The sequence below is a fragment of the Primulina huaijiensis genome, chromosome 1, assembly GCF_012295235.1.
Source record: "Primulina huaijiensis isolate GDHJ02 chromosome 1, ASM1229523v2, whole genome shotgun sequence".
NCBI lineage: Eukaryota > Viridiplantae > Streptophyta > Magnoliopsida > Lamiales > Gesneriaceae > Primulina > Primulina huaijiensis.
Genome location: NC_133306.1, coordinates 24,648,511 through 24,672,844, shown reverse-complemented (window position 1 = coordinate 24,672,844; position 24,334 = coordinate 24,648,511). Strand labels below are relative to the sequence as shown.

Sequence of the window (24,334 nt, the reverse complement as noted above, 5' to 3'; positions counted from 1 at the left end):
AAAATAAAAAAAATTTAATCTTTATATTTTGACATACTTTTATTATCTATATCTCAAATACTTACATTACACAGGTTATGTATTGCTCGAATTTTTTTTTAAAAAAAATTATCTAACAAATTTCCATCTCAAGATTCTCAAAGATGGAAAAATATAAATTAACATTGAAAGAAAGAAATAAAATATATAAAATATGAAAATGTGGTGTTTAAACATATACGAGTAAGGATTTGAAAATTATATAATTTTTTTTAATAATTTTTTCGTGATGAAGTAAAGTATCTTAATTAAAGGTGAGATTTGTCCATTTTAAATATGACAACACAAACTGGAGTGGAGTTAACAATTTGTGGAGAGTTTGATCAATTATTATGATTTCTCATATCAATAATTTTTCGGTCGAACTTGTCACACATGACTTGTTCAATATAATTTATCTTACTATCGTGATTTACAAACTATTGTGTTAGTTCGAGATTTATCCAACGAGCATAAAAAAATAACGGTTTCGGAATTTCACGTCATAAAAAAAATACACGATGAGAAAATAAAATTACGTCATTAATTCCGAAATTTGATTATAAATATAATATCGTAATTTGCATATCCAACGATTAGGTTGTCTTAATTGTTCCGGTTGGAAACCTTTGCGATTCTTTTTCAAATGATAATTTTTTTTATACACGTGATATACAATATAATATAGGCATATGACATACGCGGTGTCTATGAATATATAATATAATCTGAGATCATAAATAAAAAATTAAAAATAAAATAACTTGTTTTTATTTTTTAAAAAAGTATTAATTTTTAAAATTAAAATAATAGAAAAATATATATTTACTCTATTATAAAGTTTTAGAGACAAAACTTGTGTGAGATGGTTTCACGGGTCGTATTTTGTGAGACAGATCTCTTATTTGTATCATCCATGAAAAAGTATTACTTTTTATGCTAAGAGTATTATTTTTTATTGTGAATATCGGTAGAGTTGACCCGTCTCACAGATAAAAATTCGTGAAACCGTCTCACAAGAGACCTACTCAGCTTTAGAATATTAAAAAAACTGTTTATTGGTTAGATAAATGTAGAATTCCATATATAATCTTGAAAATAGTTATTGCTAAGTAACAATTTATAAACAAAATATTAAAAATATACATTCATTCAAATTTTACTCCATTTAATAACCGTAACTTTTCATTTAAATTTTAAATAATTACTTTTATGTTTAATTTAATAATAATAATAATAATTGATATAAATCAATGAAGGTCATAGTATAATTTGATAAATATATTATTGAAAATAAATTATAATCACAATTTCGAGAAAAATTATTCATATAAACGAATCCAGGTGATATATTATTTATCTAATATAAATTGCATCACAGTACCAAACGGAAAAGTTAATCGGTAAAGGGGTTAATAAATAGGATCGATAATAATAATATATTTTCATAATCACTGTGCTTACATTGTGCAATCACGGATATAATTCCTTCCCGGTCTTGATTTTTATCCTCTGAAACCTTTGGAATTCTGTACTTACAACCTTTTTCTTGCTACAATCTAGGGTTTTTTTTGCGCTTGTCAGGTACATTTTTTTGAACTTTGTTTGCTTAAGCTTTTTGTTAATTTCTCCTTGTTGAGTTCTCTGCTTGCGTTGCTGTGGACTGTTGTTTGTTTTGTTCTGGTGGGTTTTACTAGCACAATGTTTATGTGTTCTTGTTTATTCGTACATACCTGGTGTTTTACTTTGTATCGAAAAGATGTTTGGATTTTTAAAAAATGTTTGGATTTTAGGATTTTTTTTGTTGTTGTTGTTTTTTTTTTTTTTGTGATGTGTTGTGTTGTAACTGTGGATTTTTGGAGTGGAAATGTTGAATATATGTGAGTCATGACAATGAAAAGTGATGGTTGGGTGATTTGAACGAGGTTTTAATTTATCTATTGGCATTGAGGATTTCAAGAGAAAGCATCAAGTTCGGACATAAGTTGGTAGTATTTTTTTGGAAATTTTTTTAATGAGTTTATTTCGAGATCGATGTTGTCTGAAAATTTTAAGCTTCCGAATTTATGGCTACAGCTGAAGTTGAGGATGATTAGTGAGACTCGATCGGGGAGACATTTCAAGGATGAGTTGGATGGCAGTGATTTGAAGAAAACACCAAGTAATGGAAAAGATATGTCACCACACTGTTCGCAGAAGTCCTAGTGCCTTGAGAAGGGGATGCCACCTTCGACACCTCCAGTGAAAAGAAAATCTGAAAGATCTGAAAAACAGGGTACACCGAGTCCTATGAGAATGTCTAATAGGACGAATAAAAATGTATCATCACGTTCTTCTGGTTCCCAGCAATCTGCAAAAGAACTCGGACTCCTGGGTCAAAGGGAGAAAGAGAACTGCGAGCAGGCAATGATGGAATCTAATAAAGCTAAACTCGACGTGGATTCTCATTTTATGAACGAAAATAAAATGAATGCCCGTACTTTCAAGGGGTTATTTAAAAGACAGCGCGTTAAGGAAATTGTTGTAGGTAAACATTATTCCATACGTATGAGCCACTTTCTCTTGCATTGATACCTTTTAATAATGGAAAATTCTTTCACATTTGTCTTCTAACGTGTTAGTTCTATCATCTTTGTTATCTTTTCTTATTATTAAAAAGTTGTAATATTATGCGTTAATGCTTCCCTGCTCCACTTCGAACCGTGCTTGTTGATTCTAACTATGGTAACTAACTGGAATTAGATTGGACATCTGATGCATGTGATTATTCCTAATACAATGAGTTTTAATGATGTCGTAGATATTTTTTATGATATCTTATGTTAGATGTTGATGTGACACCGGACAAACCCAATGTATCATCTCGTGTTTGTGCTGACAACCCAGATAGAAATGGTGTAAAAGATTCCGAGAAAAGTAATAAGGTTTCTGAAAAACTACCAGAAAATCTGTTGTCTATTAATATAGATGCTCCTGAGCCAGAAGGCTCAACTTCCTTGGAAATAACACAAATTGGCGCTATACATTCAGAAACTGGTGAAAAATTTATGGGCGCAAAAGGTATGATGGGCACAACATGTATACATTTGGATTTTAATGTAATCAGTGCTAGTAAAACTTTTTTACTGGCAGTTGTAGTGAGTATTCCATCATCATCAACGAAATGTGAGAATCAAGGTCTTCTGGGGACTTGTTTTCTATGCTCCAAAATAAAAAGGTATATTTCCATATACAATCTGGATAAGCCTAATTTTACTCGTGCGTGTTTTAGAAGTTTTATGAATATTGACTTGCGACCAGCATGTGGTTACATCTTTGCTTTTGTATGTGCTGCATCGACTGTTCATCATCTAACAAGCAAGAGCAGGTAGATTGTTCTTTGTAAATTTGTTATGTTTAATGCTCATAAACATTAAAAGACCATAAGGCTCACACCTAGGGGAATGGGAATGGGATACAACAAGTGACAGAGAAATGACATGCAGCTTCATGACTCGTGAAATCAATAAAGCTGCTTGGCCTTTGTTGAATGCTACATCAAAATAGGCTTTTTCTGTTTCTTGGCCTTTGTTGAATGCTGCGTCAAAATAGGCTTTTCTCTGTTTCTTTTCTTCTTCTTTTTTGGGGTGGGGGGTTGTTTTCAATTGAGCCCATAAAATATCAACTGTGCTAAAGATAATTCAAAAAACAACCTGCTAAGTTCTACTTATGCTTAAGACGTGCCATTTCTTGGTGTTTCTGGTAAATGGGAAGAGTTATTAATTGCAACATCCAATTACTCATTGGTAATTTATTAAGCACTTTTATGGATCCTTCTTCAAGAGTTTGAAGCGCAACAAAACATTAGGAATGCTATAACTGGTGTTATGACCTGTGACAGATGCCAATGGAAATGTTTGCTGATAACAGTTGTATTCCTCTTGCGAAAGGACCATTCATGCATTTTTATGTTTGAACATTGTAGAGGACCTCTAAAAGTTCTCTAGTTAAAGAATCCATTGTGGTGCCAGATTTACCATGTTTTATCTCTAGCAAAGAATTGCAAATAGATTGCCCTTGGTTAACTAAATGTTAACTAGGTTCATTGTCAGTTTATCTAGCTAATGTTGACTAGGTTCATTGTCAGTTTATCTAGATTTCTGGATGGGATGCATAACCTTAGGTCATCAAATGGAGGATTTTTTTTTTCTGAAAATGGAAAAGAAAGTTCAAATATATTATTTTCTGGGAGTAGTTCTCTTGGCCACACTGGAAAACAAAAAACCATAAACCATTAGTTTTTTTAATACTTTTAAATATAAAATCCTGGTTGTTGATGCTGTAATATGTTTTTTCATGATGTCTCCACTTGCTAATGCAACACAATCATCGAGGATGGGCCTTATTTTAGGATCTTGTTTCAGATGTTTTTGTTACTTATAGTTTCCAGGGACACTGATTTTTTTGCTTGCTTAGTTTTCGACTTACATTGCACGCATAACTGTATATAAGATTGCATTTCCTTCGTGCAACCCTCACACCCACAAAACAAAAAAAATGACAAAGCAAGGAGAGCAAAGAATTCCATCTTTCTTGAACTGAATACTATATGATTTTTCCTGCAGGGTTAATTGCGATTCACCAAAGCAGGAACTGTGCTCTTGTAGTGATGTGGTAAATGAGGACATAGGCCGCAGCTCGTCTACTCATGAGGTTGGTCTTTCAATTTCTACAATTTAAATAACATGTACATTTTATTATTTATTAAGTCCTTTAATCTGTTCAACAGTAATAGTCTTTTTTTTCTTTTTCTTTTTCTTTTCTTTTTGCAATTTTTTTTTATATTATGCTTTGTTGACTTATCCAAAATCAATATTTTGGTCATTATCGTTCATTATCAAGAAATGCCGAAAACTTCTATTTCAATTCGTAAAAATAACAAGAATTTTTTCTCAACTATTTCTGTGTGAACGACAAATAAATCATCATCTATGAATACATCTTTAGTTATAGGAATTTTTGGATGAATTGATGGTTACTGACATGTTACCGTGCAGTTAAATTGAGAAGGAATACATTGTTTGCTATACATATATGTGTGTGTGTGTGTGTGTGTTTATTTAATTTTTTGTCTGACTCTAAAATGAATTTTCATGATCTTTTATGTAATAAATGGAGTAGGAAATGGTGTAATGACTGCTAGAGGCAGAAAAAGTTATTCATGTATCAATGTTAGGCTACAACAAGGCTTTGCATTTAGCCCATATCTCATTGAGTTAATATTTAGATGACTAGATGAGTTAACCAAGGGTATACAAAACTGTATTTTATGGTGTTCAACATTTAGAATAGCATGGTATTAAATGATGAGATTATAGGTGTAGTCAATAAGGAGGTGGACTTATGAAGGTGCATACAGGAGATTGGTGTCGAGCTATGTAGGGCAAAGAATATTTGCTTTGCTAATTTTGATTCAGTTGTTTCAGTAGGAAAGTTGGGGGAGAATTGATTTTAGATGGAGGGCAATCACTTGGATGTATGTAATTTAGATATCATGGTTTAGTTTACAAATTTAAGGAAATTTGTTAAATCAATGGGAGTTTTACTTGACAGTAAAATTCCTCTAAAATTAAAAAATAAGTTCTATGGTTTGGTTCTTTGGCCAATTTTCTATTAGGTATCTGAGAGAGAATGATATGGTGGATGAATGAGTACAGAAGAATGGATCGATTTAGAGGTGAACATATAAAGAAAAATGTCGGAGTGTCTTCAATAATAAATCGTAACTGATAAGTAGGAAACTTTAGATGGTTTAGTAGATTCAATGTACAGTTTGATGTACCTTTGGGGAAGTGCGGTTGGATTCGAGTGTTAGACGCAAAATGAAAAGAGGAGGGCCAAAATAAAGTTGGCACATAGATTTTTATCCTGAATAAAAATATTTCGTAATAATTGAGTGCTTTATTTGAAATAAAACACAATGTATACGAGACATGCTTTTAGGATTTAGCAGAGTCTAACTGACTTGGACTCAAGACTTTTATGATGGTAATACGAGTTGATGAAAGATTGGGTTTATAGGAAAGGGTTTATAAGATGGAAAGTGAGTCTGATGGCTCATTTTTTACGGAAAAAACTAGGAAGGAATAAGAAACTCACCAATTATGTACCTAAACAAGGATGTCACACAGTGATATCGTGGGGTGGTTGGACTTTAAATCGAATTATGGTCTGTAAAAAACAAAATTTAGGGAACTTCATCAGTTTTAAACAATTTGAGTTTGGACATTTAACATACCTAGGCTACTATTACTAATTCAGTTATACTTGGCTTGATTCTCATGGTGATTTTGAGAAACTGAGCCTTAAGCTGACACAAATGACAATCTTGTTGAATTACAGGAGAGACTGTCACGTTTTGTCTCAAACAAAAGCACTTCTGAAGCATCCAAATTCCTCGAGTATTGGGTTCCTTCCCAGTTATCCAACCTTCAACTTGAGCTGTATTGTTCTACCCTTCTTTCTAACTCTATTCTTCTGCGCTCTTGTTCGAGGAATGATTCTGTGGGGGCCCTCCCAGATATTCTTCTAAATGTTCGAAAGGTTTGCTCACACATTCTCTCCAATTACACAGCTACAGTAAATATTTGTTTTTGTAACGAGTGCATCTTTCATGAGTTGTATGCTGTGTCCTGAACGAGAGTGTATTTTCATGTCAGTTGGAAGTCGTTGACCAGCTGTGGCTGCCGATACCTATTTTGGATTTGTGTAATAGTTATTGAAATTTTGTATATGAAATGCATAATCAACTCTCATCTATATGCCATGAAAATAATTTTCCCTTCTAAACTAATTAGTTTTAATATGATTCACGTTTTTTTTTAACAGTGTTGTGATCACCCTTACCTTGTGGACTCCTCCTTACAAGAACGTATGCTTGCTGAGAAATGCCCTGCTGCAGAGTTGTTGGACGTCGGCATAAAAGCAAGTGGAAAATTACAACTTCTTGACGCAATGCTCACAGAGAGCATGACTCAAGGGTTAAAAACACTGATACTTTATCAGGTCAAGCGAGAGATTCTTTTCAATTATATGCATGTGTTACTTGTTCACTCGATCGTATTCCTAGCTTTGTGCATTCTATGTTGTTTTGTTGAACAAGTTCATGTATCTATTTTCGTGATCTATGGTTCTTCTTGAATTCATTTACTATTTTGACAGTCAATACGTCGCTCTGGAGGGGCATCAATCGGAGACATATTGGATGATTTTCTGCGCCAAAAATATGGTCCAAATACTTATGAACGTGTTGATGCTAGGGTTACCCCTCCTAAGAAGCAAGCTGCTGTAAATCGATTCAATAAAAAGGAAACTGGGCAATTTGCTTTTCTGTTGGAAAACCGTGCTTGTTCTTCGACCATCAAACTTTTAGCAGTGGATATCATTGTCTTATACGACAGCGACTGGAATCCAGCAAATGATATTAGAGCACTACAGAAGATATCAATTGATTCAAAAACTGAACAGATGAAAGTTTTCAGGTTATATTCATCTTGTACTGTTGAAGAAAGAGCCCTAGTCCTTGCAAAGAAAAATCTGAAGCTTGATAACAATTTGCAAACTTTCAGTCGTACCACTAGTGACTCTCTCCTCATGTGGGGTGCTTCATATCTGTTCAACCAATTAGATGATTATCATGCTTACAGTAACAATTTTAATTTTATCATTTCATCCGGGCAATCAGTTTTGGATGAAGTCACCCAGGAGTTTCAGGCCATACTTTCTGAAAGTTATAAAAATATTGGTCTGAGTGTGATTTCGGAAGTTCGGTTGAGTGCTGAAAACTATAGCATGAATATTCCGCTGCTTGGTGAGGCAAAAAATCAGTTGAAAGATGGAGAGGAGCCATACATTTTTTGGAAAAACCTGTTGGATAGAAAAGATCCACCCTGGAGGCATTTCAGGGGTTCATATTCACGAAATCGGAAGAGAGTACAATACCTCAGCGCATCACCAGAAGCTGAGAATGATAATGTTGCAAAGAGGCAAAAAAAGGTTATCCATGAAAACTCGAATCCATCCTCAGTTCAATCTGAACTGGGAGAACATCAAGTCACTCAAGCTACCTGTTCTGCTGGAGGAGGTATTAAAATCCAGAGATATTCCCAGTTATTGCCTGACGAATTTTGTTTATCATAGCTGTCTTTACTTTTCTACACTCCTTGTCTTCGTGGAAAATTCTGGTGTAATTTTGATATGTAGACAATTCTGATGCAGGGTCTTCGACTATCTTTACCTGTGACAAATCTAAGTCCTTTTGGACAGAAAGTGTTGCTTCCGACAGTTATCCAAATTGTAAGTATGGTCAGAGCTCTCATGGTCTTGAGGTTGACGTGGGCGACCCAGAAGACAGAAGTGTATTAATCGATGAGCAGAAGAACCTTTATGGTTTTCTGGAAGGAGACACCATAAAACTGTGCCAAATTCTTAAACTCTCGGTATCAATCCCTTATTTTTCTTTTTATGATTAAAAAGAAATATTGGTAGAGCATTAAACTGTCCGATTCAAAGTGCTGTAACTTGTGTTTCAACTGATAAATACAGTTGAAACTCTAAACAGAGATGCATGTGGAACTAAACAAAATCATCTCATTTATTTTCCATATTCTCATGTTTGCAGTCCCCTTACTGAGCTAAGCAGATATATGCTTCCTTTTAATGAAATTCATGTTATTATTATTTACAAGATACGAATTGGTTCAGTAATGGACTGCAGACTGTTGTCCGATTTGTAAAACCATCACTACACAAGCTTTGGTGGTCAAATTGTCATTCTAGAGCCCCTGCTGGAGAAAGTTTGAGACATTTTTTTCTCACCACCTGTGGGCTAAAACTTTTCTATCTCAAGTTTGAAGATTATAAAGTGTACCTTAGCTGACAACTGAGCCGGCAGGCAGGCATTTTAATTGATGTTGTTTGTGCTCTTCTTAATAAGAAAGGAAATTTCTTTAGATGAAGATGTGGTGAAAAATCACGGACTGAAAAATATTGCCGGAAGACTTCATTCTTCCGTTTTGGAAGTTCCTGAGGCAAATTAAAACTGAATCACAAATAGGATGTTGGAGGCTTAATTCTTCTTCAGGGCTTGTGTTAGCATTCTCTATTTGTAAGATAAAGTTTGCATCATTTTAATTTATATTTAACTTGTAGGAAGTTTTATCACGAGGACTCTGTTTTGTGATTCTAGAAATGACAAGAGGATCCATCCTTTTCGTATTGTAGAATTTTGAAATGATAGCTATTGTCTGACTGAACTTTCAAACCTCAGTTATACCTTGTGCTTCCGAGATCACCTAATATCTAACAAGTCCACTTGGTTTCAAATGCAGGAAGTTGTCATGGATATGGTGAGAAGGTTTCTTAAATATGTAATCAAGAATCATCAAGTCAGCACTGACTCGCCAGCATATGTCCAGGCTTTACAAATATCTCTGGTCAGTTTCTTTTCCATGCATGACAAATTCTTAGACTAAATACACAAATATCTGCATCACAACATCGATCAACCTTGCATGTAGTTCTTTTACTTGTGCTATTTATATAAAAACGATTTTTTCTTGCTACTGGCGTGTTTGGTTGGATTCTTCTGATGTCATTATTCTAGTGCGCTAATCTTGGCTAGGATAACATTTTCTGTTAATGAACAGTGAGAAGTTTATATAGACATCTGATTTAGTCAAGAAATGTCATTGCTCGACATTGAAGTTCATTCAAGACATGAGCGTTCTATTGGTCAAAGCAGAAGCAATTTAGTTTATAGAAGTCAGTGAACTAGAACTCAAAGGAGAGATATAATACTCAGGATTATTATCATCCTTATTTCTTTGACCCATGGTAAAATTCAAAATTTTTGTAATCTAGCATAAATTCTTCTCGTCTCACTTCTTTTCTGTTTTCCTTACTTTTCCTTTTTCCTTTTCGTTTCTATCTGTCTTGTTCTATGTTAATTGTCTGACCTTTATCTCATCCACCATTGCTGCCAGAAGGTGCCACCTCTCAAGCTGCCCTCGATTTCCCCCTTTTTCTTTGTTCTTTTGCATTTCTCATTCTTTCCTTTTCTTCTCCTATTTTTTTTACTACACTTTCCCCAGTTTCAAATATCCATCAAATATCTCCTCTCTACAACCACCTGCTGTTGCTGCTGGCCACCAGCAATGCTCCATATTTTGACGGCCATCGGTTTCATTTCCTCGTAATCTGATTTTGGAACAATTTTGTCCTAGTCCCCCTCTCTCATGTATTGCTGTTTGTTATCATCAATGAAATCACACCTTGCACGGTTGTCGTTTTTAATAAAAGAATATATTTTAATTTTTAAATAACAATCCCTGGTATGAAAGCAACCAAATGTTGAACACTAAGGTTTTGCAGACTTTTCTTTGCTGCTCAATCACCTGCTACTCTTGCACACCCTAACAAATCTGATTCTACTTTTATGCTGCTAGTGTTGGATTGCAGCCTCAATTTTGAAACAAAAAGTTGATAAGAAGGATTCTCTCACGTCAGCAAAACAGCTTCTAGATTATCAATGTACTGAAGAACAAGTGACATCAGTTTATTCGAGATTGCGAACTCTAAAGAGAATCTATTTGCATTGTTCTGAGAACTTTGTTGAATCTGGCAACTTGTTAGTGGAAGAAGACATTAGAATGGAACCATCTCGTGTTGATGAAGAGCACGCGGAATGTCAGATCCCTATACAAGAGAAAATGGCAATGGAGTATAAAGTTGCTGAAAGTGGAATAGAAAGTAAGGATGGGAATGAGGTGGCACCATCTGTGACATCTATTAGTGAACCATCTGAGGCAGTTTGCTGTAGCGCTCCTATTGAAACTGTAAGTGATTTGGCAGATTCTGATATAGCAAGTGAAAAGTTGGTATTGTCTTTAGATAGATTATCATTTGCTGTGGTTGAGAAGCCTAATCAATCAATGCACCCTTATAATGATACTGATGAATGTTTGAAATGAATTGAACATCAATTTCCATGTCCCGTTTATTCTCATCATAAATTTTGCATGGGATATACTTTAGAACTCAATTAACTGCGCTGCAAAAATAACTTGGATAGTCGTGATCAGGTACCAGGAGAACAAATTCCTAAAAATTTGATGTCTGCTGATCTACAACTAGAAAATCAAAGCAGTTTGCAGGTTGAGGTTTCAACCTCACAACTTGTTCATGCTGTGAACCCACTCCTGTCCAATCACGGAGCACCAGAAACTGAGAACCATGAGCAGCTGCAAGCCGTATCTGTTGATTTAACTCTCAGTGGCAACCAAGTTCCTACTTTCGAAGTTGAACATCGAAATCATGCCCAAGGAGCTAGCTCCTTTCCCACTGCTGAGGCTGGGGTGGGTGAATTGCTTTTACATGAACCTAGTTCTGAAAGTCGAGAAAGTTCACAATTACATGGTGATCACCTTGATCCTTGCCCTGGGGCTAGAGTTCAAGAACTTCCAAATCATGCTGCATTATATCTTGGAATTAATGCACCCCATCTTAACTGGCCTAGCCACCTTCATACCTATAGCACTCATCAGGTTACTACTTGTAATTCAACTCCAGCTTTGTCCGCTGAACCACTTCAAATTGAACTGGAAAGGATGCAGGAAGAATCTGAAAAATTGGGGAAAAGCCACGACGATGAGGTTGGTGTCCAAATTTTTTTTCTTGATCATATTCCACATGGTGTTTTAATGTTAATGGTATTACACTTTCTTTGTTTAAACAGATTTCACAACTCAAATCTAAATGTGAGATGGAGATACAGGATATTATTACTAGAATACGCAATGATTATGATAGGAAGCTTAAGAACACTGAAGCGGAATATATGTTGAAAAAGAATGAACTTGGCAAGAATCAGGCCTTGGTTCTCATGAATAAAATGTTGGCTGAGGCTTTCAGATCCAAGTGTCTGGATCACAGGCCTTCTGGCCTCCTAGAAGTTCAACAAGGTATATTGATTTTTTTTAACAATTTGAGAAGTGCCAAGTTCTTGCCATTTGTCTTGACTCGGTTATAATGCTGTTTTTGTTTTGTTTTTGTGCAATTAATTATTGTGCAATAAATAAATTTATGGATTCTTTTATTAAAGCTTATGGGTGAATTACGTATATAGAAGTATTCCCAATACTCTGTCCACTGGCTACCATTCGTTGCGGGCCTGAGTCACCACTATTGTTAAATTAACTCTGGCTAAAATGTTGAACCGATATGATTGCATTGCAGTTAGTCGTCTTTCGCTTCACAGACCATATAAGTTTGAGAAATTATTGCAGAAAATGATATACTTTCACCCAATCTTGCTGATCTTTTACATTTCTGTGGTTTTGTACCCATACACTTGGCATGATACACATTTTAATTGCAGGTAATCAAGAGAGTCTTCAGCAGCACCTTAGATCTGCTCCAACATCGTGTTCTGCAACTCCAGCTACGCAATTTATGCAAGGCATGCGGCAGCTATCATTGCTGGAATCTACGGGACCTTACCCTATCGCTAATCTAAATTCTATGGTTCCATCTGTTCAAAGTGCACCAGCTCTTTCCTCAAGTACCCCCTCTAGACCTCCAGTCATTGGTGCCATCACCCCTTCAGGTAATCCACATACTGGAGGGGAGAATCGTGCAATGGCTCCGCACCTGCAATTCTTCAGACCTCCTGCAGCCTCCTCTGGCCCCCTTGTCATTCCTCCAATTCCTCATCCTCCGCCCACAAGAATTATAAACTCTCAACCACCACTACCGTTGGCGCAGCAGATGCAAGCAAGCCTTGTATCTCAAGTTAGACCTGATCAATAAATTGTTTTGCCAACTTTGAATGTGGATCTTTCTGCCCTGGAGTTGCCAAATAGTGGTGTTTGTTTATCGGACGATGAGTGACATTCATTTATTAGTAAGTATATAATGTATGTCTATTGGTTTCGTACAGTGCTACTACCTATAATTTGGTGGCTTTAATCGCTATTGCCAAATTAAATTTTAACTTTGTGTGGTTGCTTAGAAGGTGAATGGTTAACGTTGAGGAACTATGATCTTGACAATATTTCAAGCTAGTTTGAATAATGGTTGATCTGTATTCAATATATAATCCATCGTTTGTGAATTAATGAAGTAATTTTGGATAACAAAATGAATCAATTTTGAAATAATATAAAATGCTCTAACATTTTAATTAAGTGCTAAACAAGTTAAATATAATGGAATAGAGATATTCAAATAAAATATTTTGAATATTATTAAATCAAAATTTGAGAAAATATCAATTTTCACACCTTTTTTTTAAAAAAAAACATAAAACCCCTTATAAAAAATAAACGATCGTATAGTGTTTTTTAAATTTAAGCAAAAGAACTTGTAACTTCGTATTCATGCACACATGGTTTCAAACGTGTATGTAGTCTCGTAATCATACTTTAGACTTTACCATTTCCTATAACAAGTTATACATTTTAAAGTGATCTTAGACTTATAACCATATTATTTCAAGTAAATACCAAACACACACACACACACACACATTAGAGCTTGGGGTCTTGGTGTTTCAGTTAAATAAGGTCAGACATGTTGCAAATATCAATTGGAAGTTCGACAACCTAATCAATATTTTTTGTATCTGGACCTGCAACATATGGGCTATGTGAGTTTAAAACTCAGCAAGTGGGGTTTCGTAATAACAATATACGTAGAAATGATCGTAGTTATGAACGTCGTGATGCAATATGATTTAAAAATCAATGGTAATAAACAATATCCACGTTATGCGACATTCATAGTCATTCATGCTTAGTCACGTAGTTCATGTTTGTGTTCAATGTTGGCCAACTTTGGTGATTTACAATCACTTGGATATCAAAAAGTGAATACTCAAATTCATTCTTTCATTTTTCACTTTACTACATGGCCAAATGCTTCTTCATCCTTATTTAACAAAGCGAGTAGTCATCCCTAATCATACATAAAAGGAATTTCATATAAAAGGTACACATAGCATAATCCATGGTCTTTTCTTTTCAAATTCATGGTAAAACATATTATGCCCTTGTGAAGCATCAAGGAAGGAACCCCACTATAGTACAAGCTTTGGGATGATTAAGTAATACAGTTTGCTTTATTTTATGCTATGAGAAACATCATAACAAATTCAGTCAATATCTTTTTTCCCATATTAATTTAATTTCAAAATTCAACCTAGGGATTTGCCTAACTCATAAAATACATGAATTTGTGTACATGAATTTCTTAAACATTTACATACATAGGAAGAAGATTTCTTGAAGAAAATCTGAATCTTGCTTTGATGAAGAGAGAAGTGATAGAAATGGATTTTGGTGAAAAAATCGAAGAACCCTTTTTCTTCCTCTCACTTGTCTCTCAATTCTCGATTTTGGAATGATAGAATGATGAATTGGTTCATATATTCCAGGTTATAAAGCTGATAAAACTTGTTTTCCATATTGAGAGACACTAGGCTGGTAGTTGTTAACCTCCCTAGCATGACCCTTGTTGTCCTAAAAGTGGTGAAACAATTGAGGGGCGCTGGGACGGTCATGTTCAAGCGCCCTATTACACCATTGTTTGTTTGAAACCTTACATTTAAGTCCCGAATTTGTGAAAGTGAGCAAAATGAAAGTTGTTGCTAGCTCTATGTCTTCGTTTTCATTTGCAATTGGTCTCAATCAATTTGGAGGTAGGACCAGTGAATTATGATCATTTTACTAAACTATGTCAGTACAAGAAAGCGCAAGACATACGACATACTTCGGGGCAATCTTTTCAAATTATGTGAATACCGAGTTCTTTATCAATGTCACAATGCATACTAACATTAAAGCATAAGTGCATCCATGTCACACATACATAAGGAATGACGACGTAATTGCATAGGTAAACATGAGATCCTAAGACACCTCAAATAATCATGAAAGTCATAATTAAGAGTTTTTTGGTAAATTAACACCCTTCTCCTCACACATTTTCCTCAACTTCTCCCACGTTGTCTCCAATCATTTTTCATCGTGTTTATTTCTGATCTGTTTCAGCGTTCTTTTTTAAAAGAAAAATGAGCATATGTTTCAAAAACACAGAAAAAATTATTGTCCACAAGAAGTGCATGGCTCAACAAAAAGTGAAGAAGATCTAAACAACACCCAAAGAAAAAGAGAGAGTGAAATGTGTTTCTGTTTTTTAGTAAAGACATGCATAATTGACTTCTTTTTTCAATCTGAATTTTAAGATGAAATTGCATAAACAATGCTGCAAGGAGATTGAGAGCAGGTATGCGATTCAGCAGAAAAATTATGGTGGTGAAACTTATAGAGAATGAGAGTACCAACGTGAGTATCACGAAGATGAAGAAGATCGAGAATTCATTTTTTTAATAGATTGAATAAGCTAGCATTGCATTCTTCATCACTTTTCGAATAATCAATGAAGCCTCCATGATCTTCAGTTGAAGAGCTCGATCAAGTACGTAGAACATAAGTTAATATTTTATATTTGTTCAGTTTTTTGGTTTCGATTTTTTAAATTAGTTTTGTTTTTTTTTAAAAAAAAAAAAAAAAACTGTTTCATAAAGTGGTCGAATAATCAATCAGTGGTTACTCTAATTCAAGAAGCAAAAAATCAGGGAATTAAGAATTTGGGTAATCGGATATTTTGATTAATAAGTAATACATTTGATGATACAACTATTCAAATTTTGATTAATACTTTATTATTACAACTTTTTATAGATTTTTGGAAACTCCTAAATTTCTTGAATAATATTTATTATAATGTTTTATTAATTTAAAAATATTCTCTCACATGTTCAGCTCCTATTACTTTCATTCTCTTTTTCGCTTCAATGATAGCAGTCATGACTCATGAGTCACAATGGACGTATGTATCGGGTTGAGTTCCTTTTACATGGAGATGGCTTGAATTCAATAAAATGGGTAAATAGTTAAAATATCATAAAAATCTTATATAAAACTAGTGCACGACGTATGCTACACCATTTTTTCTTATTCATTTGAGTTATTTTTAAATGAGGATCAAAGTATAATTATAAAAAATAGTGAGGTCTACGCTACAATTTTGATATATGAATTAAAGAAATAAATAGAAAAAATAAAAATAAAAAAACTCAAGTAAAAATTGAACATACGACTTGATGCCTAAAAAACATAGATTTTATCTGCTGAACTACATATGACTTACAATAAAATTTTAACACTTTATTAATATATATAATTATTAACATAGACCATGACAGCAAAAGTTAGTTATTCTAAATATCTCGAACTTAATAACATTGTATAGATTCAATAAAATGGATAAATAGTTAAATATCATAAAAATCTTATATAAAATTGACAGCCTTTTACACGTCCGTGTTTTCAAAAATCGAGCACATTTAACACATTTGTTTTAAAACTCAAATACATTTATCTCATTTGTAACCGGTTTTATGCCCCGATTTTTTAAAACACAAGATTTTAGATTTGATTTATTTTATATAGGGATTTTTTCTTTCAATTTTCCCAGAGGGTGTTGATGCAATCTCCCCATAAATTTGGCTCATATACAAACTCATATGGTAAATAAAAGATGTGTCTCAACCTATAACATGCGCATAAAAAAGTGCTTCATCAAAACAGAATGATAGCCAAATTTCACAATCAAATTTCCACAATATTTCATGACAAGGAAATCTTTCTCCAGCATACTTAACTCAAAAGCTTAGTAGTCGTAACTTGTGCAACAATAGTATTACAGGAACACTTAGCAACAATCATTAACACAAAATGTGTCAATTGTTGTGCAGCGATAACATAATACCACTCAAAAAGTCAGGGAACATATTCGGCATAGTCATCACCGAAGTTTATTTGGCAGCGCATGATATTACAGAAATTACCCGAGTTTTTCACATCCTGACCACAGTTGGCGATGAATCAAGCCGGGCCGCAGAAGAAGCCTTTGACACTGCTGTCATGTGTGGTGGTTCTTCCAAGCAGCTTTGGGTGTCATCACTGTTGATTCCAATGGACAGCTTCTCCACTTCCTCTTGTGTGTATATGTGGATCTTAGTGACAACCTCCACAAACTCGCTGCCAACCAAAGTTACTGACTGAATTCATATATAAAAAAGTCAAGAAGTTCAAATATCGAAAAAGAATACTATATTGATGTTTCTTTTGTCTCAAGGACTCGGATTAAGCCATTGTTTCACAATCTGGAGTTAGATTCAAAATTAAGAAAATGTGTTGCAATATGTTGAGATCGCGTGTTCAGTAAAGGACAATCAGGCTATGTAGAAAAGCAGGGGCCAGGGTAAACACGAAGGTGTGGATAATATGAGGAATAAGGGCGTGCTGAAACTTTTTGGACTGCGTACTAAGGTATGGGATCAGTGCAAATACAAGGGGATATTGACAGTACAAGGACATCTGAAGCTGGAAAAAAGAATCAAGTTGTATGCAGGTGGTAACACATGATGAGAGCTTGTTGGGATTACATACCAGGGAAAAAAGTCTCTTGCAATGGAAAATCAAGGAAAAAGGAACATGAATGAATCTGATTCATTTACTTGATTTTCATGAGTTACGATTGAAACTCGAATATGCATATTAGTCGATTATATTTTACCAAACACATTTCTACATTCCAGCACAATACTACGAGAGAAAAGTCAGTTATCCTGAGAGTTACCATCACAAAATTTCTTGGTCAAGTGGTAAAATCCGGAATTGTGTAGCAGCATCTTCAACAATACGTATCTATGGATAAAATAAATAACATAAAAGATAAAGAAATGCTCATCATTTAGGAGACTTACTTCCATGGATCGTCACCAACGACCATCATATCATTATCACTGTCAGTATACAATATATGCCATCCATTGTTCGGATCACGCAAAAGGCCTTCCATGCTGAACAACCTTTCCAATTCAGTCAGCAGCTCCTCATAACCTAGTAGTTTTGAAAGATCAATTGCCCTGCCCACCAAGCTGCCTTGCTTGTGAACCTACTTACACAAATAATCACACGTTCTCAAGAAGTGCATAGTAATTAGTTGTACACACGTTTTTCAAATTTACCTTTGTGCAGCTCCTCTTACTTGGACCCTGTGAATTAACCGCATCAAGATCATCAGTCAATGAAAACCCGAAGAGTTTACATGTAGGGACTTTATCCTTTAAGTAATTGTCATCATTCAGATTTTTCAGATGCATCATAGAAGCTGGAGTAGGTGATGTCTGATCTATGGCTCTCAGATCATTTCCAAGATATGGAATTCTTCCGACATCTCCTATATCCCTCATTAAAATGGGGTTTGGGTTTAAAACAGAAGTTCCTCTTTGAAAATTGGAAAAATCGGAAACCGTTAGAGGTCCTTGTCTGGCTCTGTAGTTGCCTTTCTCTAAAAACGACAAGCTTCGGGCCCCTTCAGAAGCTAGAGGATAAAAGCTGATTTGATGCCTTTGATATGCATTAAGAACATCGCAACCAAGTTCAGGTTTTGATCCAACACTGAGATTTACATCGGTTTTCCCAGATAGTGATCTCAGTGAGCATATTTCTTGACCTTGCAAGACCTCTGGAAGCCAATTGGATTGCAGAAAGCCTGTGAATGTGGTAGGAGCTGGATTTATCCAAAAATTGGTGTGATTAATTTTATCCATCTGATCCAGTATAGGATTAGATGCTGGGGGTCGAGTTTCAAAATCAAGCTGGCGGCTAATCCTATTATTTTTATAAAGAGGTGACACCAAAGCTACATTTTCTTGACCTTGCAAGACCTTAGAGGATTTTACAGACTCCTCAAAGTCCAAACGAGAGCTGCGTCCTGATTAAAAGCAAAATTACAGGAAATTTCCTAAGTCGTTAGTTAAGCTAATCATCATCCGAGTAAATAATGCCATCGGAGAATACATTGAAAGAAGTATATACACATACCAAAAATTAGGCTGCCAAGCGGGGGAGTTGCCTGCAGACTGGATCTCAGTTTCTTTATTCTTGGGGAGGACTGGATGCTCAGAGGTGCAAAATTACCCGAGAAATCAATGTCCCATGGAGAAACTCGATCTTGATGATTACTTACGATATCATCATCCCAGCGAACCTATAAAAGATGTGGCAGCAGAAATCACATAAATGAAATGGCCGAGGAAGATTGGAGGAAAATGATTCTGTAAATGCAATCATGAAACTGTTTATTACTAACTTGGTCATGGTGGATTAATTATAAGCATTGAATTATTTAGTAAAACTTCAACATACCATCAAGCTTGTATATTAAGTACAAGCATTGAATAACATACCATCAAGCTTCTCCATTTCGAGTTTGGCCACCTATAAGGATCCATATCACCAACTCCAATCACGACTCCACTAAACCTGATTAAAGATATTTGTTTAATCTTTGAGCATCAAAGAGCTAAGAAACATATCAATGGTATTTACTTAAATTCCACTGGACCTTCTTTCTGGAGAATCATCCAAGTCAAATTTCATTTTGAATCTTGTTCCAACATGTATTTGGTTAGTAGTACATTTCACGTATTTTTGGTATGGGACAATAAAATCAGCGTGACTCGCCCTGCATTGAAGTGCAAGAGTATGAGAACATTATGGATATACACACGAGCTGGTATGATTTCAGAACAGAAGAAAAGGGTAAAAAAACATATGCCACTTTGTCTTGAATAAAAATTGGTAAAAAGTCACTAAAACATGACTATTGAGCACTGTCATCTGCAATTACATTTAAGAATCATAGTTAAAAATATCTAATAGTTTCACAGGTTTTATGGATTAATTTGCCATCTATGACCATTGATCAACTAAATCTGGAGAAAACAATACTTGTAATGTTAAATTTTATGGCAATCATGACATGTCTTCTTGTAACCATTTAAGGATCTATATCACAATTTCCTTTCATTTGATCTGGTAAACACTGTTGCTTTTCTCAAGATCATTAACTCAGATACTTTGCGGCTTAGGTAAATAATTATGTGCATCCTCTCTAATGATAATTTCTTGAACTTCATTTGAGCAAAACCAAAAAAAATTCTTGTGCGGCAAGGACAAAGTTCATATGATGATCATCGTTTATAACATTGTTAAAAAATATTATTACTGAAGGAATCCATATTCATTGAGGGGTAGACAGAATCTACGGTATAAACTCTAAATGCAATGCACAAATTGAGAGGTGAGACTCACCACTCATGTTTCCAACATATTATACATGAAATACAAAGGTTGTGCCAAGAGATGTTTGAGGCTCAATGGGTTCAGTTGTACGGCTAATTGCATTTTGAATTGACTTCTAAGGTTGTCGACTAGTTTATATCATTCTTCGATCTGGGATAGTTGCCCCAAATCCTATTTTCTTTCATACCAAGTTATTTTATATGATATTTCAACTCGTAGAGTCATCAGGAATATCAAATACATATAATTAAAACAAATAAATAAAAACAATATACACAAAGAAGTATCAAGATTATCTCCAAAGGTTTCAGACTATCATAGCTGAAAATAATTTGGTGCAAGATACAAGTTAGTTGATGTAAGTCATTGGCTCAACAGTGAAATTATACTTCTCAAGTAAGTGTGTTTTAAAGTACCTTGGGCTATAAAAGACATTGAATGTGGTGTTGGTTGCTAAGGCGTACGCGACAGGGGAGAGGACATTGGTATAAGAATTCTGGCTTTTAATGATTGAATCGGGCAATCCAGTTCTTGGTCGAGCTGCTCTTTTAATCCCCAAACGTAGGTCTCCAGATTCTCCCCTACAGTGGCTCACAAGATGCACTAAGAATGCTAACTAACATATGAAAGCAACACTAGTGAAATATATATGGCAAAAGAAATGATGTTACATTTCTATTTTTCATAGACTAATATTGAAAAGTCGTGCTTCATAAACTGGACCTTCTTTACATCTCAAGGCATTTAATGATTATCTTCTTCTGTTTCGTGCGCCTATCAACTATTGAAAAGAATGAGAATATACTGCAAATGAAACAGAGCTGCAGTTCAGTTTTCTTTGATTTATTTCACCGGTCATGATACTTGTTGAATTTCAAGATCCACATAGAACCCAGGATACCAAATAATTTTCTGATCAACTTGTGAAGTTATTAGCTCTCGAATCCCAATGTTAAATGAAATGTACCTCAGAAATAATACTGCATCACCTGATGCAAGATTTTTTTGGCTGACAAAGATACTCCACCCTGTAGTGAGCAAATGTCGCCTAGGTTGGCCTGCGAGGTAAGAATTCCACTGTCAAGAGTTTCTAACACAATATGTAGGGTTCAAACTTATACCTCTGTAAATGTGCCTGAATTTCCATTCCACTCCATGAAGATCCTTGGCTATGAGTTCTTGAGATGGCCTTTGTTCTTTATAATCCTACAAAGCAGAACATAAATTTGGTTGAAATTCTACCGCGGAGATATTAAAAAAAAATTGATAGAGTACAACAGCACAAGGCCAAAATAGCGCCAAACCAGAGGGGGAAAGCAATCTTCAGCCGCCCTACGAGGGACCGAAAATCCACCATGAGTACTCGTGTCAGAAGCAGTAAGAGTTTTGCAGAACATGTGGGAAGTAGACTTTACAGCTCCAGCTACATTCCCATCCTCATCAACTCCTTCGTTTCCATTCTCTGTCCCTTCTAATTCGAGGCCTACCAGCTACATGAGTTTAATTACATTATCAAGAACTATGTCCAAAATCAAAGTAGATCAAAAACTATATGAAAAACTTTTAAAACATCAAATTAGCAGCATAGAGAATCTGAAATGCTAGGAACTGAAAGGAGGGAAGGAAAAAACCATAACAAGGAACATAAATTCTCTCCAATTCTTCCCCGGTCCCCAGGCCACATAGTAGAAGTCAAAAATCAAGAAAAAAAAATGAAGCCTCCAAGATGAAACTCTCTCTACGGGTTAAATATTCAATCCTTTCACTAATCAACGCATAATTCCATCGACTACACATATGTATGGTCAAGATAGAGATAAGAGAGAAGGGGAGGAGAGGCTAAAGCGTTATAATCACCAATAATACCTCAGGTAGAGGAAGTAGAGTTAGCTGCGAGTAAACCTCATCATTTTCCTTGTTAGCCTGTTTAAAAAAATATAATGCACCCTCAAGATATCAACCTAATGAAAAAAGAAAAGGGCTTATCCAATGACAGGAAAACTTGGTCAAAGTTACTCACTAGTAGCTGAACATCCACAACCCTACAAAAGATCATCGGAGGAAGATCAAAAGCAGGCGATTCCATGGGAGGAAAAGGTGAAGCAGAAGCAGCCTGTTCTATATGTCCTTGAGCAAAATACACCACCACATCCCCTTTCTTGGGTAAACTGCTAAGAGGGCCTGCACACGCATGCCATAGCTCCATGTAGATTGATAATGGGGCAAATACTGAACAAGGAGAAGAGGAATTTGAGGCTGCATTTGAAGAGCAAGATGAGATAGAAGTGGACAAATAGCAATTAGCACAACCCTTATCACGTTCACCTCCTTTGCCACATGCATTATTTTCTACCTCACTCAAATAAGAAAGGTTCAGATCAATAATCTCCATAAAATTACCCAGAAGAAGTTTGTTGTTCCTTGGTATTTGTATTTAACTACTTTCTTTCTCTCGCAAAATCATTCACTCACACAGCATAATTTAACACAAGAAACAAACCAAAACTCAACAAACCCACTAAAGAAAGAGGCTAGAAACATTGAAGATGGGGTGGAACAATCAAGCTGTTCTAATGGTGTTCCCACAAAACATCAAGATGTGATGTTCGAAAAAGAAGTCAAATTGTGCTTATGGGCAATGTAAAGGTGGCGCCTTTAAAGCAAGAAGAGCAAAGAAAAGAAATTTAACAGAAAATAACAGGCATGTTGGAAGGTAACGCACGAAGATTAGTCGCGTATAAAAGTTGAGAATAAAATAAGAAAAGGGTATCAAATAATAACAAGAAATTCAAAGTATGATTCCTCCCTCGCCCCCCATTTGCAGTTCTGCGAGGAGGGAGCAGTGTCTGCAGACATAGACAATTGCTTAGGAAGCACAGAAACACGAGGCAAAAGAAGCCAACGTGGTGGTGCCCCTTTTTGGACTTAAGACTCTGTGTGTGCGTGTGTGTGAGAGAGAGATAGAGAGAGAGCTGTGAGAAGTGGAGGGGACAAAGGAAGACAGCAAAGAACCCCCCACATAGACTATCCCCACTCTTCTCTTTGGTTGCTTTAAATTTAAATTAGCTTTTCTGTTTTTTCGGGGAAGAGGATAAAGTAAATAAGATTGTTAATTTTTTATTAAATAATAGTTTGTAAATTTCATTTTGAGTTAAAAAGATGGGTTAATTGGGATTCAATCCTTAATTTTAAATATATGTTATCGTTCAATATGTTTCAGAAAAATTTAGTTTTAACTTTATATTCTCATTTCAATTCTTTGAAATTAAGAATCTGAATATGATATTATATATTCAATTTAAATTGATTGATATTCAGTCTAAGTCTTGTAATAATATTTGAAATGGGTACATTTGTATCTTATTTTCAATAATATGTACTTTATTGTTCCGAAAAATTGTTAGCGTTTTATACTTAAATATTATAATTATGTACCCAATTTGATTCGATTGATACTTAAAATTTGTATATTTATGCTATAATAGCAATGATTTGCACTTATATTTATTGTTTTTGTTTTTTTGTCTTACATATGACATAAATAATATACTAAATTAAAATATATTAATACTTAAAATTCAAATTTATTCTACAATTTCAACCATTTGTACATAATTGAACTAAAAAAATAACATGAAGCTGAAATGATAAAAACATATAGGGTTAGGGAGCTTAAACTAAGTTTTCTGATACGAGGACTGAATTATAACTTATATTTGATATCAGAGATTGAATCTCAAAACTCCCTTAAAAGAATATATATTAACCAGATAGTACAACTCTTTTTCGATAAACCGGTGTTGAGAATGTGTCACAAAAGAACTGCCTAAAAAGTTACTATGGTTCGTCAATAAAGATGCAGCGATGAGTTGGTGATATATGAGGTACTAGCACTCTCGATATACATTCGTCTATACTATATCGAGAGTGTTATTTCTGATATATTTTATAAAAGATTTTCGCGATAATTAATATCTTAATTCAATTCAAAACAAAAAATATTGATAAACTCATGAATCACTCATGTTTTCTTCGAATTTAGACGTTCACACAAATTTTTT

The 24,334-nt window shown here is 34.7% G+C and overlaps 2 protein-coding genes across 6 annotated transcripts; one reads left to right on the top strand and one right to left on the bottom strand.

Moving 5' to 3' along the window:
- The first annotated feature begins 1,455 nt into the window (after positions 1 to 1,455).
- LOC140987539 (uncharacterized) lies at positions 1,456 to 12,987 on the top strand. Of its 3 annotated transcripts, none has more exons than XM_073456084.1 (14): positions 1,456 to 1,602; positions 2,095 to 2,545; positions 2,845 to 3,078; positions 3,151 to 3,235; positions 4,623 to 4,710; positions 6,400 to 6,600; positions 6,886 to 7,062; positions 7,219 to 8,140; positions 8,275 to 8,495; positions 9,387 to 9,491; positions 10,503 to 10,892; positions 11,139 to 11,708; positions 11,792 to 12,017; positions 12,434 to 12,987. In XM_073456084.1, the coding sequence occupies exons 2-14, from the start codon at positions 2,239 to 2,241 to the stop codon at positions 12,862 to 12,864; spliced, it is 3,957 nt and encodes a 1,318-aa protein (XP_073312185.1). In that variant the 5' UTR covers positions 1,456 to 1,602; positions 2,095 to 2,238; the 3' UTR covers positions 12,865 to 12,987. The 3 variants fall into 3 exon arrangements, with proteins under 3 accessions (XP_073312185.1, XP_073312194.1, XP_073312203.1); XM_073456093.1 differs by lacking the exon at positions 1,456 to 1,602 and adding an exon at positions 1,848 to 2,002; XM_073456102.1 differs by lacking the exon at positions 1,456 to 1,602 and adding an exon at positions 1,848 to 2,006.
- A 3,964-nt stretch (positions 12,988 to 16,951) lies between these two features.
- LOC140987520 (auxin response factor 4-like) lies at positions 16,952 to 23,307 on the bottom strand. 3 transcript variants are annotated; one of them, XM_073456075.1, is made up of 12 exons: positions 22,294 to 23,307; positions 22,140 to 22,196; positions 21,578 to 21,763; positions 21,395 to 21,479; positions 21,241 to 21,331; positions 20,690 to 20,854; positions 19,534 to 19,653; positions 19,376 to 19,451; positions 19,011 to 19,176; positions 18,152 to 18,900; positions 17,888 to 18,078; positions 16,952 to 17,179 (listed from the first exon to the last, which is right to left on the bottom strand). In XM_073456075.1, the coding sequence occupies exons 1-12, from the start codon at positions 22,663 to 22,665 to the stop codon at positions 17,173 to 17,175; spliced, it is 2,265 nt and encodes a 754-aa protein (XP_073312176.1). In that variant the 5' UTR covers positions 22,666 to 23,307; the 3' UTR covers positions 16,952 to 17,172. The 3 variants fall into 3 exon arrangements, with proteins under 3 accessions (XP_073312176.1, XP_073312169.1, XP_073312159.1); XM_073456068.1 differs by having other exon boundaries at positions 16,952 to 17,175; XM_073456058.1 differs by having other exon boundaries at positions 16,952 to 17,159; positions 22,294 to 23,305.
- Between the last annotated feature and the right edge of the window lie 1,027 nt (positions 23,308 to 24,334).